This window comes from Delphinus delphis, chromosome 18 (assembly GCF_949987515.2).
Source record: "Delphinus delphis chromosome 18, mDelDel1.2, whole genome shotgun sequence".
Classification (NCBI taxonomy): Eukaryota; Metazoa; Chordata; class Mammalia; order Artiodactyla; family Delphinidae; genus Delphinus; species Delphinus delphis.
Window position 1 is genome coordinate 32,188,386 of NC_082700.1, and position 22,218 is coordinate 32,210,603.

The 22,218-nt window shown below is 37.4% G+C and overlaps 1 protein-coding gene and 1 non-coding gene across 5 annotated transcripts in view; both read right to left on the bottom strand.

Moving 5' to 3' along the window:
* Nucleotides 1-22,218, bottom strand: part of DIAPH3 (diaphanous related formin 3) — a 546,819-nt gene that overhangs the window by 114,949 nt on the left and 409,652 nt on the right. For all 4 annotated transcript variants that reach the window (XM_059996017.1, XM_059996016.1, XM_059996015.1 and 1 more), the window contains 2 exons: nucleotides 17,618-17,713; nucleotides 17,045-17,101 (listed from right to left, as the gene is read on the bottom strand). In XM_059996017.1, the coding sequence (XP_059852000.1) occupies nucleotides 17,045-17,101; nucleotides 17,618-17,713 (153 nt within the window). The remainder of the gene's footprint in view (nucleotides 1-17,044; nucleotides 17,102-17,617; nucleotides 17,714-22,218) is intronic.
* On the bottom strand, nucleotides 2,406-2,588 carry LOC132413970 (U2 spliceosomal RNA). The gene has a single exon (XR_009516854.1). It is a non-coding gene; the product is annotated as a U2 spliceosomal RNA (small nuclear RNA).

The following is a 22,218-nucleotide window of genomic DNA, read 5'->3' on the forward strand; positions in this document are numbered from 1 at the left end:
AATAATGTTCTTGTAGTGTCCCCAGTTCAGTCAGAAAAGCTAGAGGGGCCCTGAATTGCTCTCACATGACAACAAGGAGGAAAAGACAATGGACAGGTACACCAAAGGGAATTTAACAGAACAGGGTAAATAGGCAGCAGAGTCTACAACATGCTTGCTCTTTTAACATATATTGACCAGACCTGTCATTCTAAGGTCTCTCACTAGAACATCTGAGTGATACAGAATATTATATTACTAAAAAGTAACACAGTCTTTCCTTTAATGGGCAGTTTGACATAAGTGTTACGATGGAGTTCTAAGTTGTACCAAAATCTATTTATTCTCAATATGAAAAACACCTACAAGCCAATAGAAAAATATGCAAAAGACTTGAATAGGCACTTCACATAATAAGATATTCAAAAAGACAAAAGAACATGGAATGGTATTCAAGTTACTCATGAGGGAAAGGCAAATCAAAACCACAATGAGCTATCCTACCAGAATTGCTGAAATGAAAACTCTCATACACTGCTGATGGAAATATAAACTGGTACAATCGTTTTAGAAAACTGTTGGTCAGCATCTACTAAAGCTGAAGATACGCTTATCCACTGAAACAGCAATTACACATCTAGGTATATTTCCTTTTTTTTTTTTTTGGAGTATAATTGCTTTACACTGTGGTGTTAGTTTCTGCTGTACAGTGAAGTGAATCAGCTATATGTATACATATATCCCCACCCTCGTGGACATCCCCCACCCCACACACACACATCCCACCCATGCAGGTCATCACAGAGCACCGAGCTTAGCTCCCGGTGCTATACCACAGGTTCCCACTAGCTATCTATTTTACACATGGTAGTGTATTTATGTCAAACCTATTCTCCCAGTTCATCCCACCCTCCCGTTCCCCCCTGTGTCCACATGTCCATTCTCTAGTTCTGTGTTTCTATTCCTGCCATACAAATACGTTCATCTGTACCATTTTTCTAGATTCTACATGTATGTGTTAATATACAATATTTGTTTTCCTCTTTCTGACTTACTTCACTCTGTATGACAGACTCTAGGCCCATCCACATCTCTACAAATGACCCAATTCCATTTCTTTTTATGGCTGAATAAATTGCATTATATATATGTACCACATCTTCTTTATCCATTCATCTGTCGATGGACATTTAAGTTGTTTCCACGTCCTGGCTATTGTAAATAGTACTGCAATGAACATTGGGGTACATGTGTTTTTTTGAATTATGGCTTTCTCAGGGTATATGCCCAGTAGTGGGATTGCTGGGTCATATGGTAGTTCTATTTGTAGTTTTTTAAGGAGCCTCCATACTCTTCTCCATAGTGACTGTACCAATTCACATTCCCACCAACAGTGCAAGAGGATTCCCTTTTCTCCACACCCTCTCCAGCATTTATTGTTTGTAGGGCACAAAAACAGAAACATAGATCAATGGTACAGGATAGAAAGCCCAGAGACAAACTCATGCCCCTATGGTCAACTAATCTATGACAAAGGAGGCAAGAATATAAAATGGAGAAAAGACAGCCTCTTCAATAAATGGTGCTGGGAAAACTGGACAACTACACGTAAAAGAATGAAATTAGAACACTCCTTAACACCATACAAAAAAATAAACTCAAAATGGATTAAATACCTAAACGTAAGACCAGACACTATAAAACTCTTAGAGGAAAACATAAGAAAAACACTCTGACATAAATCACAGCAAGATCTTTTATGACACACCTCCTAGAGTAATGAAAATAAAAACAAAAATAGGCAAATGGGACCTAATGAAACTTAAAAGCTTTTGCACAGAAAAGGAAACCATAAATAAGACAAAAAGACAACCCACAGAATGGGAGAAAATATTTGCAAATGAAGCAACAGACAAAGGATTAATTTCCAAAATATACAAACAGCTCATGCAGATCAATAGGTATATTTCTGACAGAGCCAGAAGACATGTATAAGAATGTTCTTAGCAGCACTATTTGTAATAGCCCAAATCTAGAAACAATATAAATATCCACGAACAAAAGAAAAAAAAATCACATATTCAGAGTGGAATGCTAAATAACCATTAGAACAAACAAATTACAACCTCACACAACAACATGGAACAAAGCGTAAGGTTGTATTTATAAAAAGGACAAAGTAAGTCTAGTTACTGCTATCACAGTCAGGATATGTGTGGGATGCGAGGTTATGAAAGGGAGAATCTGGAAGGGGCTCTGTGTTTCTAATAATGTTTCTTGATCTGGGTATTGGTTACATAGGTAAGCTTACTTTATGAGCATTCATCAAGCCAGGTACTCAGGAAGTGTGTACTTTTCTATATGTTATTCTTCTATATACAGTATACATTTAAAATGCAGTAAGAAGTATAAGATAAGAAATGTTTAAACAAAACTAAATAATACTTCCCAGTGCAGTGAAATGCATAGTGCCAAGTACTTTACTGAAACAAGGAGAGGGCTTTGCTGAGGCAACAATTTGTACATTTATAAGTCTTTTATTCCTGATTTTGAAATACTAATAAGAACAGATACTACACTTGATCTTAGGCAAAAGGCTGAGAAGCGATAACGGAATCACTTTACTGTACACCTGAAACTAACACAACATTTTAAATTAACTATACTCCCATATAAACTAAAAATTAAATTAAAAATTTTTTCAAATAATAAAGAATAATTTTACTTAAAAAAAAGAAAGTAGAAATAGTATTCGGTATTTCTTGAAAGAGGACAGTGAAGGGTTAAAGAAGATCTTAGTGTAAAACTATAAAGACATTCTAGGTAGGACTACAGATCTGTTTAGAAGAGGAACACGTGACTAACCCTATAGGTCTACAACATGGAAACAAATAAATCACACTTTTCAAAACAGATAGGCCTGGACCCAGGGGCAGAGAAACTACCACAAAGAGAGCATACCAGCAAGACATGAAAACTCATCACAAACTAATAATTAAAAACATTACTCTCAAAACCTTCCCTTTTCCTGGCTTTAAAACAAACAAATATGTAGAAGACACAGAGTTAATTTCTAGGAAACATTACAAGTTACTATGACATAGTACCTAGGGTTACTGACTCTGCCTACTTAGTTCCATTACTGAATATATTTATCTCTCACCCTGAGCAGATCATGTCTTTTTATATTTAGGTGAGGAAAGGGAATGGGGATCAGTGAATGAAGAGAAAGGAGGTTAATAGAATGGAGAGTAATAGGCCTTGTCCAGTTTCCAGCAAATGAGTAGCAAACAGACAGAGCAGTGTTCAGGAAGTGATGAAAACCTTGAGACTTATTAGAGAGGATACTGCTGCCAACGGCTGCAAGTGTAACACGGATCCCAGGGGCTCTCTTGGGCGGTGCTTCTCTCTGCCTGGGAGACTGTACTAGTTACCCTTTCACGCCCTATGCCCTTCATTTATTTCTGTCTGCACGTTCAAAAATAGAGCCTCATCATCATTATTTGAGAAGTTGCCTCATGACAAGTCACAATGAATTTTAAAAGATACTTTTCTCTTTTTTTCTCCTCCTTTGGGACATGGGGAAGACTAAGACAAAGGGATGAAGTTATACTTTTCACCCAATGATAAAATATAGTTTGGATTAAATAAAACCCTGCTCATGGTTTAACAAACATCAGCTTAAGAATCCCTTAGCCTAACTATATTAACAAGAATAAGAAATAAAAGGACTAATAATAAAAGTTTCTTGGTTGTGTCTTATACTTGTAACCTTAAAATTCTATGGATTTGGAGTTATTAGCTTGTCAGAATCAAAGTACAAGGTGTTATTAACATTTTTAATGCTTAATCTAAACAGTGTTTTTTGGTTCATCTTTCAATATGGGTATGAGAATTTTGTTTTCATTTGCATATTAGCACTTTTTTGCTGCATACATGCTTTAATGGGAAAAGTATGAACATATAATTTAACGGCCTAATCATATTTCAAAATAAAAAGAATTGCCAGAATCTTTTAACCTTGAGGCTACGATAATGCACTGGGTGAGGGTAAATGAAGTCGATATATGAGGTAAACGGTGATGCGCTAACACTTTCTTTAGCATACTTCAATGTTCCTTTATTTCATTATTCCTCTAGAAATCGGGATTAGGCAGCTCCTCTAATTAACCCAAAGATGTTTGACTAATAGAAGGAGATTGCGAGCATAATTAGTTAAATGATAATGTACATAGCATTTAATGATCATTGTCATTTATTCTAATATCAGAGCTAATAAATGGTGAAACTGTTTAAGCCAAATGCTATCATATCACAATAACGTACATCATGGTTAACACTAATAATTTCTAATTTATTTGGGAATCAATGGGACATGCAGCTTTCCTAATGCATGTGAATGCTTTCTTAAATAAATTTATAGACCCTCATAAAGTAGAAAAATATTTACCTCCTTACCTAGACTACATAACAAGTAGTCATACCACCATTCCCCTCCAAAGCACAAATAGTTCTTCTAGCTACATTAGCTACATCCTTGGCTTTCATGAGGCCAGTGTAATGTATTAAGACACTAATTTACAAACACTCACTCAATAACTGTAACTAATATGAATTCCAAATGCAAATCTCATCCCATTCTCTTGTTTCCTAAGGAGTCAGTGAATACAGATTAGCCATCAAGTTCTTATGCAGCACCGGAAGGCTACTTTTGCTCTAAAAGGCAAAAAAAAAAAAAAAAAAAAAAAGAAAAAAAATAGAGTGGTGCTTGATTTTCTCTATTATGCATTTCCGTCATTTTCTCTCACATTAAGAATTACAAAGGACAAATATATTCAGATACGTGCTGCAAAATCACTGGCCAATGCTATCTACAGGACACAAAAAAAGTGGGAAGACTGTATGATTTATATGGAGAAGCACAGTCATTATCCTGAGCTAGAGGTACCACCGTAACTCACTCTTATCACCCATATCATCACTCTTTAAGAATGCATAGTGAAGAGCACTTTAGTCTCTGGATCACATAAAAATGAAAAGCTGAAAGCTAGAACAGAGAGAAGTCTCCTTTATACACAGTTATTAGAAGAGAGAAAGTGAAAAAGAAAAATGAAAAGTAAAAGTAAAATCTGTGTATTTTAGTAAAGAAGGAGATAAACAACTTACGAGAGATTTTAGCTTCTGGTTATTCTCAATAGGGATAAACTGAGTCATTAGGTGTTTCGCCATCCTGACTGCCCACCTGCTGCCCATTTAGATGTTTCATACTTCTAACTTTAACTTTCTTTAAAGTTAATGGTTACTTTATGAAGAAATCCAAAAGGCTGCCAATGAAACACAGCAGTCCACTGTCCCTGACTCTCTTCCTTATTGATGCTTCTCCTGCTACCTCTTGATTCATCAATTATAGACATTACTTATTGATTTTCTATTGTGATAGATTGAAGCTTAATATCCTCACAGCTTGGGTCTCTCCATAGGGCTGCTCACAACATAGCTTCTCCCAGAACCAAGAAACGGGGAGACACAGCACCCAAGACGAAAGTCACAGTATCTTTTGTAACCTAATCTCAGACGTGACATACTATCATTTCTACCCCATTCCGCTGGTTATACAGACTAATGCTGGAAAATGTTTGGGGGGTGGGTTACATGAGAAAGAACAACAGGAGGCAGCAATCACCGAGGGCCATCTTGGAATCTGCCTACCACAGTGCTTTTACTATTATGACTGTAAAATAGCATACAAGGCCATGCCAAATTCCAGTAGTGTACCATGATTATACAGTTGACCCCTGTACAGCACGGGGATAGGGGCCCCGACCCTCCACGCATTTGAAACTCTGCATAGGATTTATAGTCAGCCCTCCATACACGAGGTTCCTCCCAACTGTGGTTCCACATTCATGGACTCAACCAACAGTAGATCGTGTAGTATTATAATGTTTACTACTGAAAAAAAAAATGTGCATATAAGTGAACCCATATAGTTCAAACTCATGTTGTTCAAGGGTCAACTGTACATCACTTTTTTCTAGAATTAACAATTGCTTCTTATTTTCCTAGTGCCTATCACTCTTTCCATACTTGTCCCCAAAGCTTTATAATACAATTATACAATTGTACACAGTCGTATACAGTTATACAAATATAATAAAAATTGTACAGTCAGATATATCAGATTATCTGTAAATTCTACATTTTCCCCCTTATCTTCCCTAGAACTCTGTATGTTTATGCTTTTCAAAATACTGTACTGTTTTTTTCTGCTACTATATTTTTCATATCCAAAAGATTTTTGTTTCTAATCCTTTTATACATATATATATATCTTATATATATGACATATATCATCCTATTCTTTTCATCATTGAAATATTTGACATCTTTGCAATTATTATGGTGTTATTCTCTGTTTACTAAGAGTTCCTCTGGTTTGTTTCCCTTCTTTTTTCATGTTGAATGTTTTCATCAAATGTCAGCTGATGAGTCCTTGGGCCAAATTAATATTTCAGAGAAAATAATTTGTGTGAGTAGGCTTGTTAACTAGTGGGCTTCTCTGTGGAATGCTCTTGCAGTAAGTTAGCATTTTTTGAGGGAAGGGGGCCCATAATGCCAGTATCTGAAGGCCTTTTCTCTAGACTGTTCATTATCTCCAGAAAAATCTTCTGTCATCTGCTTGGAGTATAAGCTTGGCTTCCACTGAGTGGTGGCTGGGGCCAGAAGAGGACTGTGCTATTCACGTCTCCTCTTTTCTCCTGGAGATCCACCTCTGTGTTCAGGTAACCCCTGTTTCCAGTGCAGCACCTCACCTCTAGCTTGCACCCCATTTATAGTTTCCAGCACAATTTTTCCAAACAACATCTGTACCTCCCACCTCCTGGAGGGGAGGAGGAAAGGAAGGGAGGGAAGTGCAGCCGGAGGGTCACAAGTCTGGACTTGGGAGCCATGCTGCCTGGATGGAGGTTGACCTGCTCCTTTGCCATCACCCCCACTTTCAGCTGGGTGTCTCATTCCTCTTGTCAGTGGTTCCTGGCACCCGTGACTCCTGAGCCCTTATGTGATGCTGTGAGGAGCACATCAGTCTGTTTCTCATTGGGATCCCCCACTGTTGGGGATTGAACAGTGTCACCCAAAATTTATGTTGAAGTCCTAACACCTGGTACCTGTGAAAGTGACCTTATTTGGAAATAGGGCTTTTGCAGATGTAATCAAGCTAAGGTGGGGTCACACTAGATTAGGGTGAGCCCTAACCAAATGATTCGTGGCCATATAAGAAGGGCATGTGAAGACACAGAGACACACAGGGAGGCCATGAGAAGACGGAGTCTGAGATGAGAGTGACGCAGACACAAGCCCAGGAACATCGAGGACTGCCGGCCACCTCCAGAAATGTGAGAGGGGGAATGGGTCCTCCCTCGGAGCCTCCAGGAAGAACCAACACTGCCAACACCTTGATTTCGGACTTCTAGCCTCTGGAATTGTGAGAGAACAATTTTCTGTTGTTTTAAGGCCCCCAGTTTGCGGTAATTTGTTTGGTAGCCTTGGAAATGAATACACCTGGATTCCAATTTCCTCTCTCCCGCAATATCTGCTTCCCTGTCTTTATATGCAGTTGTTCCAGGTTAAACATGTCTTGACTTCATAGAAGTTGACACTGGTTTTCATTACTCCTTTTCCTTGTGGCTTTGTGGTGACTCCCATGGGGAAAAGGAGGTAAAAATACCTTTATTATTTTATTTTAAAACCAAAAGTCTCTATAGACTTTTAATTTTTTGTCTTTTTCTTTTCTAAACTAATTCATACCAATTAATGCACTTTAAGTGCAGTATAGGAACTATTCATAGTAACAGAATTAATTTCAATCTCTCCAATTAGCACACCCATTCTGCATACTACTGTCACTTTGCTCAAGAATTTATAATCTTTCTATTGACACATGCATCATGGAAGGTAGGCAGAGAAGGGGAAGAATGAGGAGGAACTAACATCTATTGAATTTATTAACTATCTACTCAACTGTAGGTACTTTAGTATAGTCCCTATTTAATCTTCCAAATAGTCTATGAAGCACATAGTGTAATTTCTCTTACAGCTGAGGAAAAGGAAATCCAAAGGTTAAATAAGCTGCTAGGGTCACCCTTTTATTAAGTCAAGAAGTCAAACCAAGGCCTGTCTGCCTCTAAAGCCCAAGCCTGACTCCATGCTGTTTTCAAGTCATTCTGTTTGACCAGATCACCCAAGGCTTCTATAAGCAGGATTCAAAATCTGGCTAGTTTTATGCTTTCACAAATAGTCAGCGAGTAAGAACAGCTATTGCTATTTTTTAAGTAACTACAATACCTGACAGGCACTTGGCAAAACCTTTATTTCTGATACTGATGACAATCTTGAAAAGTGGTTTCTGTATCTGTGGCTACTCCAGACTGAACTTTAATGAGGGGCAAATAAAATAAAATATAAAAGTAAATCTAGTAGTACCTTAGAAATATTGAGTTTAGCACCAAGCGTTGTTTTTGTAGGAAAAGATCTCAGACACATGATGTAGTTGGCACATGCCTGGAGGAAAACCAGCTGCATTAGGGTCCCCACCATCCCTGCTAGAGTGCCTTCCTCATATGTAGCACGACACCCAAACAATGCTTAAACACAGTTTCAGCATCGTGTTTAGATGGCATAGATGTTCCAACAGAGTGTCCATTATTTTCCTAATTAAGTACTACGCTATTTTAAAACATGAAATACCTTATCCTCTAAAAAAAGGGATGACTCTGCTTGGCTGGTGCTCTAAAGCAGCAGTCTCCAACCTTTTTGGCACCAGGGACCAGTTTCATGGAAGAAAATTTTTCCAGGGACGGTGGGTGGGGGTGTGGTTCAGGCGGTAATGAGAGCATGGGGAGCGGCAGATGAAGCTTCGCTCGCTTGCCTGCTGCTCACCTCCTGCTGTGCCGGTTCCTAACAGTCCGCGGGCCGGTACCGGTCCGTGGCCTGAGGGTTGGGGACTCCTGCTCTAAAGCACACTCAGTTGGCCTACTGCCAAACTGACCCCTATGGTTATATCTGGAGATTAACCTTTAGAACTTTTAGGCAGTTGGAGAACAAAATGCCCTTTGTCACAGGGCCTGTGAAGCACCTGGGCTACTTTTCTTTCCCTCAGACTTTACGGACAGCCATTATTACACAAGTAATAGCCTCTTTTTTCAGCTGGGCCATTGATGCAAATATTATCTTGCATCTCCCTGAGCAGTAACCTCTCACAATCCATCTAGGAGACATGCCATCCTCCACTGCCCTTGCCTTCCTTCCTCACCCAGAGACTGTCACTTTCAGGAGGAGACCTTATATCCTAGTTCTCAGAGAAAAAAGACTTCATCACGTGAGACCTCCAAACTCCCTTACTCAATATTTGTATCCACTTCTCTCCATATATCCTTTCTTTCCATCGTCCAGGTGCTCTCCCATACCATCCCCCAGCAACCTCACCCTCAATACTGCCCCACCAAACACTCATCCCTCCCTTCTGGAGCTCCTTCCCTTCAGAATACAGACAGTAAAGCCAGAGCCACACGAAAGGCAAAGAAACACAACCCCTTCATTGAACTACAACCTGTTCTAGTTCCAGCTATTTCCCTTCTGTTTCATTCTTTCATACCCAGGCTTTTAGAAAGGACAGCCTCCACTACTCTAACCAACACTGTCTGGCTTCAGTCTCTACTATTCTACCACAACTGCTCTTCCAGAGGTGAACAGTGACACCTGTGTCCTTCAATCCAATCTGTGCCTGGGCACTCCTCCATCCTTTCCTTACCTGGCCTTTTTGAAGCCTATGGCTTTGCTGACTGCTCTTTCTCTTGGCCTCTGGGAGACTGCTCTTTCCCAGCTGCATAACCCAGTGAGCCCTGCACACACACCTTCCTGCCTGGGAGATCCAGCAAGACTAATGGCAGTCCTGGGTACAGGTGATGTCTTCCCCTCCCTGCCTCCTGAGTGAACCTCCACAGTAGCACAAGTTCACTGGACCTTAACTGTTTATCCTAAACAATTTATTTGTCACTAAAATTGTAGATCCGCCAACCATTTGATATGTTTTCCACATTTGTGATTATGTCAATGAAAGTTTAGTTTTCAAATGACAAAAAAATAACAGTAAAAGTCATTTGAGAACTAGACTCTTATTGACGTAGTCACAAATGGGGAAAACACGTCACGTATATATGCATAAAAATGTAACATGTAAAAATAGAGAAAATTTGTAAAAAAACAGTAATAAAACAATAAAATAATTATTTTTTATTCTTTGGAGAATTTGATAAAATCAACAGATCCTTTGAGCAGGAAAAAAAATATGCCCAAGCACAAAATCTAAAATGAAAGTACAGAGCTAAAGGAGCTTCTAGAGTCTATCCATTGACTCCTTATAAATTCAGACTCTGAACCTATGCTATAAGAAAAGGAGAGATTTAGAATGGGCCCCCAAATTTAAAGATAACAATTATAGTCCACTGTGTAACACAAACAGAACAAGAGACATATTAATCATAACTATTTCAGAGAAGTCAAGGACATAACTTTTCTTATAAAATAGTTCTTTATCTCCTTTCACTCAATTTAGTCTCAGCCTTCAACTTATATCTGTGAGTACTCATTAAATGAGAGGCATTTGCTATTTCTTGCATAAATGTCCTTTTAAAACAACTTGAGGTCCTCACTACTTGAGAACTTTCTAACCTGTTCATGCTTAAGAGTCTGTTTGATAATGACTAGCCAAAAGGTTGTCCTGCCCTGACTATAAATTAGAAAGGCCTTTCTGTCTACCCACAGGGCATCCTTACCCAGGCAGGAGCCCTGCTGAGTTTGTTCTTCCTTTTGCTTGACTACATAGTAAATAGCAGAGACTGATGTTTGAATAAAATGTGAAATCACCCAAATTGTTTTATATTCTTGGGCTAGAAAAGTCTCCTTAAAAAATGTTTAAGTCTTTTGACACTTACAGGTAGTACTTAATTCTGCTTGAAAGCCCAAGTGTAAGGGTGTCAAAAACAATTAGTATTTTAATAGTTCCCTTCCTTAGGCAGGCACAAATTCATCAGAAAGAGAACAAAAAAGATTCTCAAGAAATTAAGCCAATGACATTTAGCAAAATCATATAATTTGACTATATTATTCTTTATGCTCTTTCTACTTTAAAGTAGGATACAGTTAAAAAAAATGGAAATAGTAGTTGTCACCATTTACTACTTTGATAGATAAGGTTTTCTAGACAAAGACTGGTTTGGTGTCGTCCTCACTGTTTTCAGAAAAGCCTTATGGTAGTTGGCGCTCAATAGACACCACTGAAAAGCTTACAAATTTCATAATTCTGCCTCAAGACAAATTCTTGCTGTTTCGGAAAAAGGTAGGTCAAGAAATAAGGGGACCCAAGGCTGAGTGAAGCAGGGAGGGGGGATGGTTGTGTGTGAAGTCTTAATATATCAACAACAAAGCCTGTCTTGTGCGCCCCCCTTAGTGTTATTTTGTGGGAAATAATGCCAATTCAAAGATATCTACCTAGCTTCACATTTAATTCTGACTTCCAGTCTTGGAGTGGCAAAGCAGCTGTGCCTGGAGGCAATACAATCTTATTTCTATAAAAATCTCTCAAAGCTCCATACATAAGTGGAAGAGTCAAAATAGATAATCAAATCCAAATTAAGGCTATTAAGAATTGATTTGGTGTAAAGATAATATAGCAAGATTTTGTTTAGGTTATGGATGCTCACTGAAAATGTGTAATCCTTGTTTGCCTAAAATTTTGATTATGTTTTATCTTATTTTGTCACAGTTAAATAGTTTTATCATTAGGGATTTTAATTGCATATAGTTTATAGAATTCTTTCTGATTACTCTATATCCAGTTAATTAAAAAAAAAAAAATCCCACTGTACCACTTAATGAAAAGAGAACCATCTAATGAGATGCAATCAAACTGCAGGCAGATGCACCATAAGGTGTGGCCGAACAATTCATATTTGTGAAAGCTTTGTCACAAACATTTTACAGAGTCTACAAGGGAAAAGAAGTCCCTGAAGAGAGTAGAAATCACTGTACCCTGAAAAACACTAGTCACTCAGTGGTAATACCACTCAGTTTTATAAAGAAAAAAAGAAAGAAACAACCAAAGAAAAAGAAATGGGAGTCATACCAAGTCATTTCAAGGACTTGGAGCATACCAAGTCCTTGAAAGTCTTCTTTCAACCTTCATAATGTGGGCTCCACTATTATGCAATCCTTCCCATCTTCATCCTTTTTCTGTCTCTCACTCACTCTGTTACTCACCTGTATCCATTCCTAAGGCTCAGTCCTTGACTTGCATTCTCTAGCTTTGAAGACTTCCTGCAGGTAACTCATCTGCTTATGCAGTGTTAGCAAGTCTTTGTGAGGGTATCAACACAGAGCTCTAGACTTGGCTTCTCCCCTCGCACCTTGATCAGCTCTCTAACTCTCCCCATTCCTTGCAGCCAAACCATGTCGGCTCAAAGCGGCTACAAAAGTCCTTTCGATTCTTTCTTCTCTCTAACATTTGTCACTTTGATTCCATACAAACTGCTCAGACCTGTCATTTTCCTGCTCAAAAACCTCAGTAGTCCAAGTTCTTGGTCTGGCATCAGACTCTCAATATACTTATTCCCTATCTGGTCCTTTATTTTTAACCAGTCCAGGTGATTCACTAACACTGATTTCCCAACACCCAAATATGGTATGATTTTATTAAAATCCGTTAATAAATATTTTGATTATCTTGACTTACTATTTTCTACAAACTATAGACAATCTTTAGATTTCAAATGCACTGTATTAAGTAAAGAAATGAGATAATGCCCTGTACTCATTAGCAGATGCTTTCATTTATTTACTGTTGTTAAACTTTGCTTGATTAAGCAAGGGAAAGAAATCTAATTAATAAGTAACTCTCCACTGCTAAGGAGTAAATAATCCAATCAAGATTGAGCCTAACCCTTCACATCTAATGCAACAACCTTCAAACCTGTGACGATCAAATATCTCCTTTTGATGACAGATAACATATTAGGGAGAAGATGAGAAGGATAACTCCTTCTAGCTACAGATAGAGCTTTAGCAATTGGCATACTAAGTCCTACTTATTTGGGTGACAACCGCAGACCCGATTTTGCTCAATGTACACTAATTGTTCTATGCAAGCCTAAACATAAGCATGTCTGTTCATTCAACACATTCTTACTAAATATCCATGTGTCGGGCACCAACCCATGGAAGAACTGGGGTTACAGCAGTAAACAAGCCAGAAACCCTCCTTTATTGTCTTGTCTGCACCCTGATGGATCTCAGGAGTAGTGTGGCAGACACTGAATAAGAACATTTTAAGGCAAATGTGTGTTGCATAATAGGAAAAACCAGGATGCTAGTAAGAGCATATAGGTGCTTATAAGAGCATACAGTTTTACAGGGTTCAGACTAAGGTTCAGAAAAGACCTCCTGGGAAAGTGTGTGCATGCTGCTTCTCCTTCTTCGCTCACGTTTGCCCTCAGGGTTTTGCCTCATTTCTACTTATCCTTCAAAACTTAGCTTTGATTTCAGGTCCTTCTAGAAGCCAAGTTTGAATTGTCCTCATAAAGTCTGGATTGGTCTTTCAGACTTCTTGGTGTTCCAAAAGCTCTGTGCATTACCGCTATCTTGGCATTAATCAGATATATGAGAATTGTTGCTCATCTGTCTCCCAACTGGATAGTGGATTCTTAGAGGGAATCACTACATATTAAGTGCCCAGCAAGTGCTTAATACATTTTGCTAAATAAATGAATGAGTGAAGGTTTAGCAAGGAAAAATACCAAATACGTAATTTCTTCCTAGGTCTTAACAGACAAAGCAAAAGATAAAACAGGGAAAGGTTTTAACCAAAGTATTTTGGGTAGAGATTTGGAGCACAACACAAGGGCTGAATTATTCAGTGTGTACAATTTCTGGAGTTAGAATATTGTACTTTTGAGGTCATCTTTTGCCAAAATATATTCCGTGATATTTTAGCCCCAAGGTCTCACAGGATACTTTATCAGGATTTTCTCATTCTGCAATAAAAGATGATCTCTGTCTCTCTCTCTACACACACACACACACACACACACACATATATAGTCTAAGTCTATATTTATAATCTATATATAATCTAAAATTTCCATGATCTTTCTAACAGAGTATAAACTTATTAGATTAATTTAGATCTTTTAATAGAGAGTTTATTAAAAGAAATAAATAGTGGTCCTCATTCAAGAAGGTGGTTTATCCTTGTAATCCAAGCCTCAGATAAAGAAAAGAATGCTATCTAGTGGTTCAATCTGAGAACAAGGGAGAAGATAGACCAGAGGCTAGAAAACCTCTGAGAGGGTGTGAGGGTGTATCTCAATAGCTCGAACTTATGTCACAAGAGAAAAAAATGTACACACGTGGTCCACCCAGATGATGGGAAGAGGAAAAGATAGGGATTCAAGCAGTTGTAGTCAGAGCATGATGTGGGAGAGAGATTAAGAGCTTGGACTCAAAAGTCAGATGGACCTGGGTTTGAAATTTGGTCATAGGACTGGACACAAACTATCAGACCTGTTCAATCCTTGGTTATTTTTGACTATAAAATAGAGATAAAAACATTGACTATCTAATAGGATTATTGAGAAGATTAAATGGGATATGTATAAAGCATTTCAACATATTGTTTGGCTTTTAACTTAAATAACTCAAGCAAAGTAACAGTAAATATTAACTTATTATTATTACTATTAATATTATTATTTTATTTAGGATGCAAACAAATTTAAAATAATTGTAGAAAATCTCATATATCTTTTAAAACTAATGAGATAATATCAACTACTATATATTTTTAGAAAATATAAATATCAGGTGTTAGTTTTAAGTACATGAAAGCAAATTAAAAAATAAACAGGGTTTCCATTTTACATTTCAGTTGCATAGTTCAGTTGTAGGGTTAGTACTTTCAGTGAAAACACACTAATTTTTAGAAAAAGATTTCAAAATGAACTCTGAAATGTCACCTTTTTCTAAAAAATATGCATGATGCTTGTTGCAATGTCCTTAACCAAATTCTGCATTTTTCAATGTCTAGTCGGATAAATCTATCTTTATACATATAATCCTTAAAGATTAGTCTGGTGGTTTGAATTTTTTTCACTTGGTTAGAAGTATAAAGGGAAAACAAAAGAAATATCAATGAAAATAAGTTTTTAAAATATTTTAATCCACTACATTTTTATTAGAACAGAGAATTTGATCTTTATGGTATATCTCCTTTGGTTTGCTGTATAATCTACTTGCTTAATTATCACAAAAGCCTTAGAACTTACGATATTACATTGGCCTTGGTAGAGATAGAAATGTAATGCTCACCTGCTTTTTTCATCTGGACCAAAAGTATCACAATTTACAATTATAGATGAACCTTTGTAGCCTGGACACTTTACTAACATTACAGTCACAGAAGGACTGTGTTTCTCAAGGCCAGTACACAAACTTATCTTAAATAATTTCCCTCTACAAAATGGCCAAAATATTTATTTTAAATTAAACACAGCATGGGTATATGTATGCCATTATAATCATATCATATCATGGCTGTGGGTCTTTTCTTTAATGACTTACAATGGGGGCTGAGTTGTTTATTTCATATATTGTATTGATAATAATAATTAAAAAATCTAAGTACCTATATTCAATCAAACAAGAAACATGATGGAAATCAAAACTATATTACGGTTGTGTCACTAAAAAGCTCTGTACTCTAAGAAAGTTTTCAGTCTCTCTGAGTTTCTCTGTCCTCTACAGTTTTTGCCGTTATTTAGTATATCACAATGACTCTAAATAATAACCCAAAGCTAGGGATTAATTATCCACAATGAATTTTTCTGACTTATTACAATTTTTTCTTCCTATTGTTAGACTAGGAAAAGGCAAAACAATAAAAACATACTATTGAAAAAAAGTCAAAAGATCTATTTAAAATTTTGGTGTAGATTTTTACCTTTTCTCTCATTTATTAAGCATGTATTATGTATACTTTACCTTGAGCAGTCAGGATCTACACAGCTATTAAAAGATCATTACATCCATGTCTTTTTCTTATTTACCGCATACTCTTTTTTATGTTATCCTAGAAATTCTACTTAAGTTTCTCTACTCAGTCAGACATTAATACTTCTAGAATGTAATTCATCTGTACCCAAAACAACTCTCGAAAAAAATCTGTCAAGTATCTTTTCATTTCTAAATCTGGTAAACTTTGGTAACAATCTCACTGAATAAACGGCAATCACGATGGATGAATTTGACTTTGACTATGAAAGGTAAGCAGAACCCTGTAACACATAACAGTGAGGGAAAGGGAACCAAAGTAAACAAAACCCAATCAACACAAAATGGCATCTTGAAGACAGGAAGAGGGCTCCATGAGGTTGCGTGTTCAGGAGCCAGTTAGAGATGTCTGAAAGGAGTCAGTCTCAGATAAATATCGGAGACTAAGTTAACTCACCTTCTTTTTAGTGATTCTAGCACATCCCGCCACAATAATATCACATGAAGCTCACCTGTATTAAAGATTTTGCCAAAATGCTGGTCACAGTGTTTCACACTGTACTGGCAAATACGGTACAGTAAAACAGGTAACAATTCAATATTTCAAATTGTATCTTAATGTAAAGCAAATCCACTACTTAAAATAGTTCTAAGAAAGCACAATGCTTTTGAAAGGATACACTGGACAACACTGATCAGAAATGTGTGAGCCAACTTCAAACAATAATATTAAAAGTAAAACATGCACTTGAGACCTGAAAGAAGAATCCTCGACACTACCTCAAGGCAATAATGGAAGGATGGAAAATATGAGAGCACAATCACATCGCAAATATGTATATCCACACATTTTTACTATTTTAGTCATACTGAAACTCGAGAACTTCACAGCAACCTACTAAAATCACAGATCAAGAGGATAAAAGTAGATAAGGATAATGTGCAATTTATGAATACAGTTTATTACCATGGTTACAAACTTTCAGAACAGGCTGAGACGCTGGACTGAGACTTCGCCGAATATCTGTTAAAAAATATATATAAAAGAATCTTAATATAGAGGTCTGTTCATCTCAGGAAGTATAACAGTATTCGACGTATTTCCAAGGTTAAGTATTTCTGGAAGCAAAGCAATGCTTCAATACCCTGAAATACTTGAAGCAATAATGTTATGACTTTTACTTCTCATTTAATTATGCTACTGTGAACTCCACTGGGATAAGGTACATATGGTTCTTTAGATGAGACCTGTCACACTAATCAGGCTTTTCCAGGTTCAGTGCATTGATTTGTTAATGCGCTACTGACACTGGCCAACTGGAACGCTTCTCTCTCTGACACTTGCAAGGGAAGGATTAAACAAACTTATAAAACTTCTGAAGAGTTTTTGCCCACTGCTCTGCATTCTTGACACATGACTTTAAAAGAATTACAAAAAGTGGGGGCGGGGGGGGATGTTGGCGTGCGCGGGGTGCTGGGGGGGGGGTTGTTCTTTGTGATAGTCCCCTAGAAAGGAACAGGAAACAAGTGTAATGTTCACCTTTCGGCTTCGGTGTCCTTTTCCTTCGGTCGCGGAAGGCAGCCCCCGACTGCAAGGCCTCCAGCAGACTATCCATCACTCCTGTCTCATCACCCTCTGTGAAAAGAGATGCAGGGAATTCCATCAGCCCTCGGGGTTACCATAGCAATGTCAAAGCATGCGCAGAAACTGGTGATGGTATGGTAGGGGGAAAAAAGATCAGATGCCAGGACTAAGCCAGCAATTTCAAAATATGATATGACTTAACTCTCTCATAAATCAAATATCTTTTAATGAAATCTGTCTCATTAGTGTCCGTGTTACTGTCCACTAAAGACAACCGAGTTCGACTGATTCACTTCAGAGCACTGCTTTTATAGTCTGGGGGCAAAATAACTTTAAATGGAAGGTGGTTCTAGTCATATCTGTGTCTCAGGTTATCATAAATCACATTTCCCTTGTAGAAATGGGTTATTTTCAAGGCATCGGCTCCTTTTCTAAAATCGACCAGGTGTGGGAGAGTATTTCTGTTGTCGTTATTGAGATTCTGCTGTCTGAACTTATACAAAATTATATTTCCAGGCTAATTTCTGTGAACGTGCTCCCAACAATTGATTCTTCATATCAGGATAATTGTCCCCAGACTTTAGGTGACACAGAACAATCACTGCAAACTTTTACAGAATGTATGAAAAGTTTGTCTTCTACAATGGAAAATAAACCAAAAGAGGCTCTCAAAAATCTAAATGATTATATCACATTATGATTAGTTTAAACTGATATTCTGTATATAATTGATGAAGATGTGGTTATAGAGCCATTTCTCTCTGTCTGGTTATCTTGTAATAATCTATAGCTATTTACAGTTGTCAATGATGTTATTTAAAGGAAGTGGTTAAAAAAAAAAAGCTTCAAAGAAACTATTGGATCAATCTAAATTCATGAAAATGCCAAAGATTTTTTTTGTCCCTTAGAGAGAAGTTATTTTCAGGCATTCTCTATGAAATTGTATGTCTGGTATACCATCATGTGTAAAGTACTAGAAAACTATTTTCCTCTGGACTTTTTATTTCTTTTTTTGAAACGCAATCCCTCTATAGGGAACAGATGACAAATGAATGCAGTAGAGTACAAATAACACATTCATTTACAGTTTATAAACAGATATGTGAATATAAACATGTGTCAGCCCTTTTCAATCTGGTTCTGTTTCATTTTTAGAGAAGTACTAAACCTCGTAGGTATAATCCAAAAACAGGTGGGTGAGAAACAGAGTATTTGGAGGTTGTTAACTTACACGTAAATTTAATTCTAAAGTGGCTTGATGGCTATTTTAATTAAAATACGTCAAATATTTCAGACACTTTAATTAGTAACTATCTTTGAAAATTTACACTCAAACTCAACTATATTTTTTCTAAAAAGAACTCCAGGTAAAGCTAAATATTTAAGGTTGTGAATATATTTCATTAGTAAAAGGAAACACTGAACATTCTTTAGTAAGTTTGCTGTTGTTAGTGGTACTGATGACGTGATTGTGAAAGTATTACATGTGTATTATAAGCCTGAGCAGATGGGTAAACATGCTGATGCTGTTGGCAACAGGGATGCTTGCTGTGGGATGCGAGATACAAATATGGAGTGGGAGAAGGAGAGGAAGAACCATGAAGTGCTGGATTGGATCTAAAGGTATCATAGAAGATCAAGCTTTAAGAAAAATGCTTTTTCTAGCTTCGTGGCCCAAAAGAGCCTAGAAGTAATGACACTACAGTAGCAATGAGCACAGCTGGCCCTCAGATCTTGGTTTCTAAATATTATTACTCACTAATAGGAACCGGAATACTTAGAAAAATGGCTGATTCTAGGACTGAGATCAAGAAAGTATGAAATGAGTTGAGAAAATATTACTGTGCCAAAAATAAGAAAGTGCTCAAAGACAGATAGGGATATATCAAAAGGGCAGAGGAGCCAGACTGAAGGATAGCCTTGGCCAAATTTAGGACAATTTGAGCACTGAATGGGTAATGATGGGAACGGATTATTACACACGGGAAAAAAGAATCATGCATCCATACTGATGCTGAAAATTTAAAAATTTATTAAATATCGGGGAAGAAAAAGCTCTGCTTTAAATAAGAATGTGAACCAATAGATGTCAAAGATATAAAGAGGACCGAGTTCCATTAATATAAGAGATAGATAAGGGAAACAGAAAATTCACCATATCACAACTCACACAGTGAGAATTAATTAGGCAGAAATCATCAATGTTTACAAAACCCATTGTATGTAAGGTTATGGAGGAACGTGGTATGGAGAAATCTCAAAGATATCACCTTACCCAACTAATCAAATTTGACATCACCAGTAATGGGGCACACTGACAATAATTGTCTCCTGAAGTGATGCACTGAGATGGACACAATATAAACTGTGTAAAAATATTTAACCTAGGAATTCCCTGGAGGTCCAATGGTTAGGACTATGCACTTCCATTGCTGGGGGCACAGGTTTGATCCCTGGCTGGGGAACTTAGATCCCACAAGCCGTGCGGCATGGCCAAAATAAATAAATAAATAAACAAAAGCTTAAAACCATCTTTAACAGAAAAAACAAACAACAAAAAAAATTAACCTGCATCTAAACGTAAGGAAACCATCTTACAAATCCAAAGTGAGCGACATTCTGTGAAACAACTGGTCTGGTTTCTTAAAAATCATCAATATCATGAAAGACCAAGCAAGAGAAAGAGAGGAGAAAAGCTTAGGGAAGCAGCATTCTAGCTTAGAGGAGATTAAATAGATATGGCAACTAAATGCAACACACAATCTTCCATTAGCTCTCGGATTATAAAAAAGTCACAGATGACATTATTGGGATAATTAGACAAATTTTAAATTTGCTGGGTATTAAGTAATTATATTGTACCAATGTTGGTTACCTGAGTTTGATAATTATATTATGATCAGGGAGGATAATGTCACTGTTCTTAGGAGATAGATGCTGACATGTTCAGGCTCACTAAACAACTTACATCACAGTTCCACGTTCCCAATTTCACACCTTTGATCATGCTGTTTTGTTTACACAGAACATCCTTCCCACTTTCTTCACCAATCTAACTCCTTCTCCTTCAAGATAGATAACTGAGAATCCTTTCCTGAGCTGTGTGTGCTGAACTGGTTGCCCCTCTGTGTCCTAATGACTTGTGGTACATATAGCAATAAATCCTTTACAATATTGTTTACTTGATGGTTTCTACCACAGAGAGTTTGTCGAGGGCAGGGATTGTGGTTTCCATTTATCTTTAACACCTAGCAAAGAAAGTGTTCATTAACGTATGCTGACTATATTAACAAATGAAGCACTAGCGTGGTCAGCTGGAAGGAGTCACCACGTAGAAGAATAAAGGTCACGATGGGGAGGGAACCAGCGGGAGCACATTCCCACCATCACTGTAAACAGCACAGCTTTGTTCCCTCCTTTCCCTGGGCTCACACAACCATTCAGTTGCCAAACCTTGCTCATGTACATGCCAGTATCCCAAGAAGTGATCCATTGTTTCCTTTTCTGACTAAACTTAATGTTGGTGGTCCAGAACTGAATTATTTTTCACCTGAAATATCGCATGAGTTGCCTAAAATGATGTTGCTTCTCGTTTCTCCCTAATTCTAATTCATCCCATAGAGCACTAAAGCGGAATTATGATCCCCTGGTCACAAATTTTCAATATCACTCACTTCCCACAATATAAAGTCCCAACCCTTTCTCTTGGCCCTGACACTGACTCCAACTGCTTTCTAAATCTTATCTCTGGTTTCCAACATCACAATCTGTTCTTCAGCTAAAGGCAACTGCCTGTGGTTCTCCACAAACATTTTCTCTCCCATCCATCAGTCTCTACCTGGAACTTCTATCCTTGGTCTTGTCCCCCAGAGCTAATGGCTTTGCTTGGCCTTCATTCCCCACTCCCGCAATGGAAAGAATAGTGTATCAGAGAACGAAGATCTGCATTCTAGTCTGAGCTGTCAACTGGCTACATGTTCCTGACATGTGTAATAGAGATAATACCTATCTAGAGTTGATGAGAGGATCAAATGAGATCATACAAATGAAAGCAGTGGTAAATTGCTAAGAGATAAAAAATGTTGGGAAATAAATTCATAAATGAACTCCATAGTGCACTACAGGAAGTTTATGTAATATCTGATTAGGTTTTCAGCATTGTTTTAGATCCATTATAAATTAAATAACTCTTTAATAGCATATGTGATTAATAACATCATTTCTAAGGGAAGCTCTGATCAGAAATACAGGTAGACTCTTAAAACAATCCAATGTGTAAGATGGAGACATAAAATGAAGATGTTTTTCCAAATGCTGAAAATGCATTTAGAATATTCATTTGACACATGTTTATTGAGGGCTATGATGCGCCAGAACATTACTAGGCATGAAGGACATCGAGATCCCAAGAATTAACAAGAAATGTTTTCAGTTCTCCAGAAGCAGAACAGTGTGGTAGGTATGGGAGGGTTCTATCGGAGATGTAAGTTTTCCTAGTGAATTATGACCTGGTGAACAAGCAGAAGTTGACCATGGCAGGGACTGGGGAGGAAACA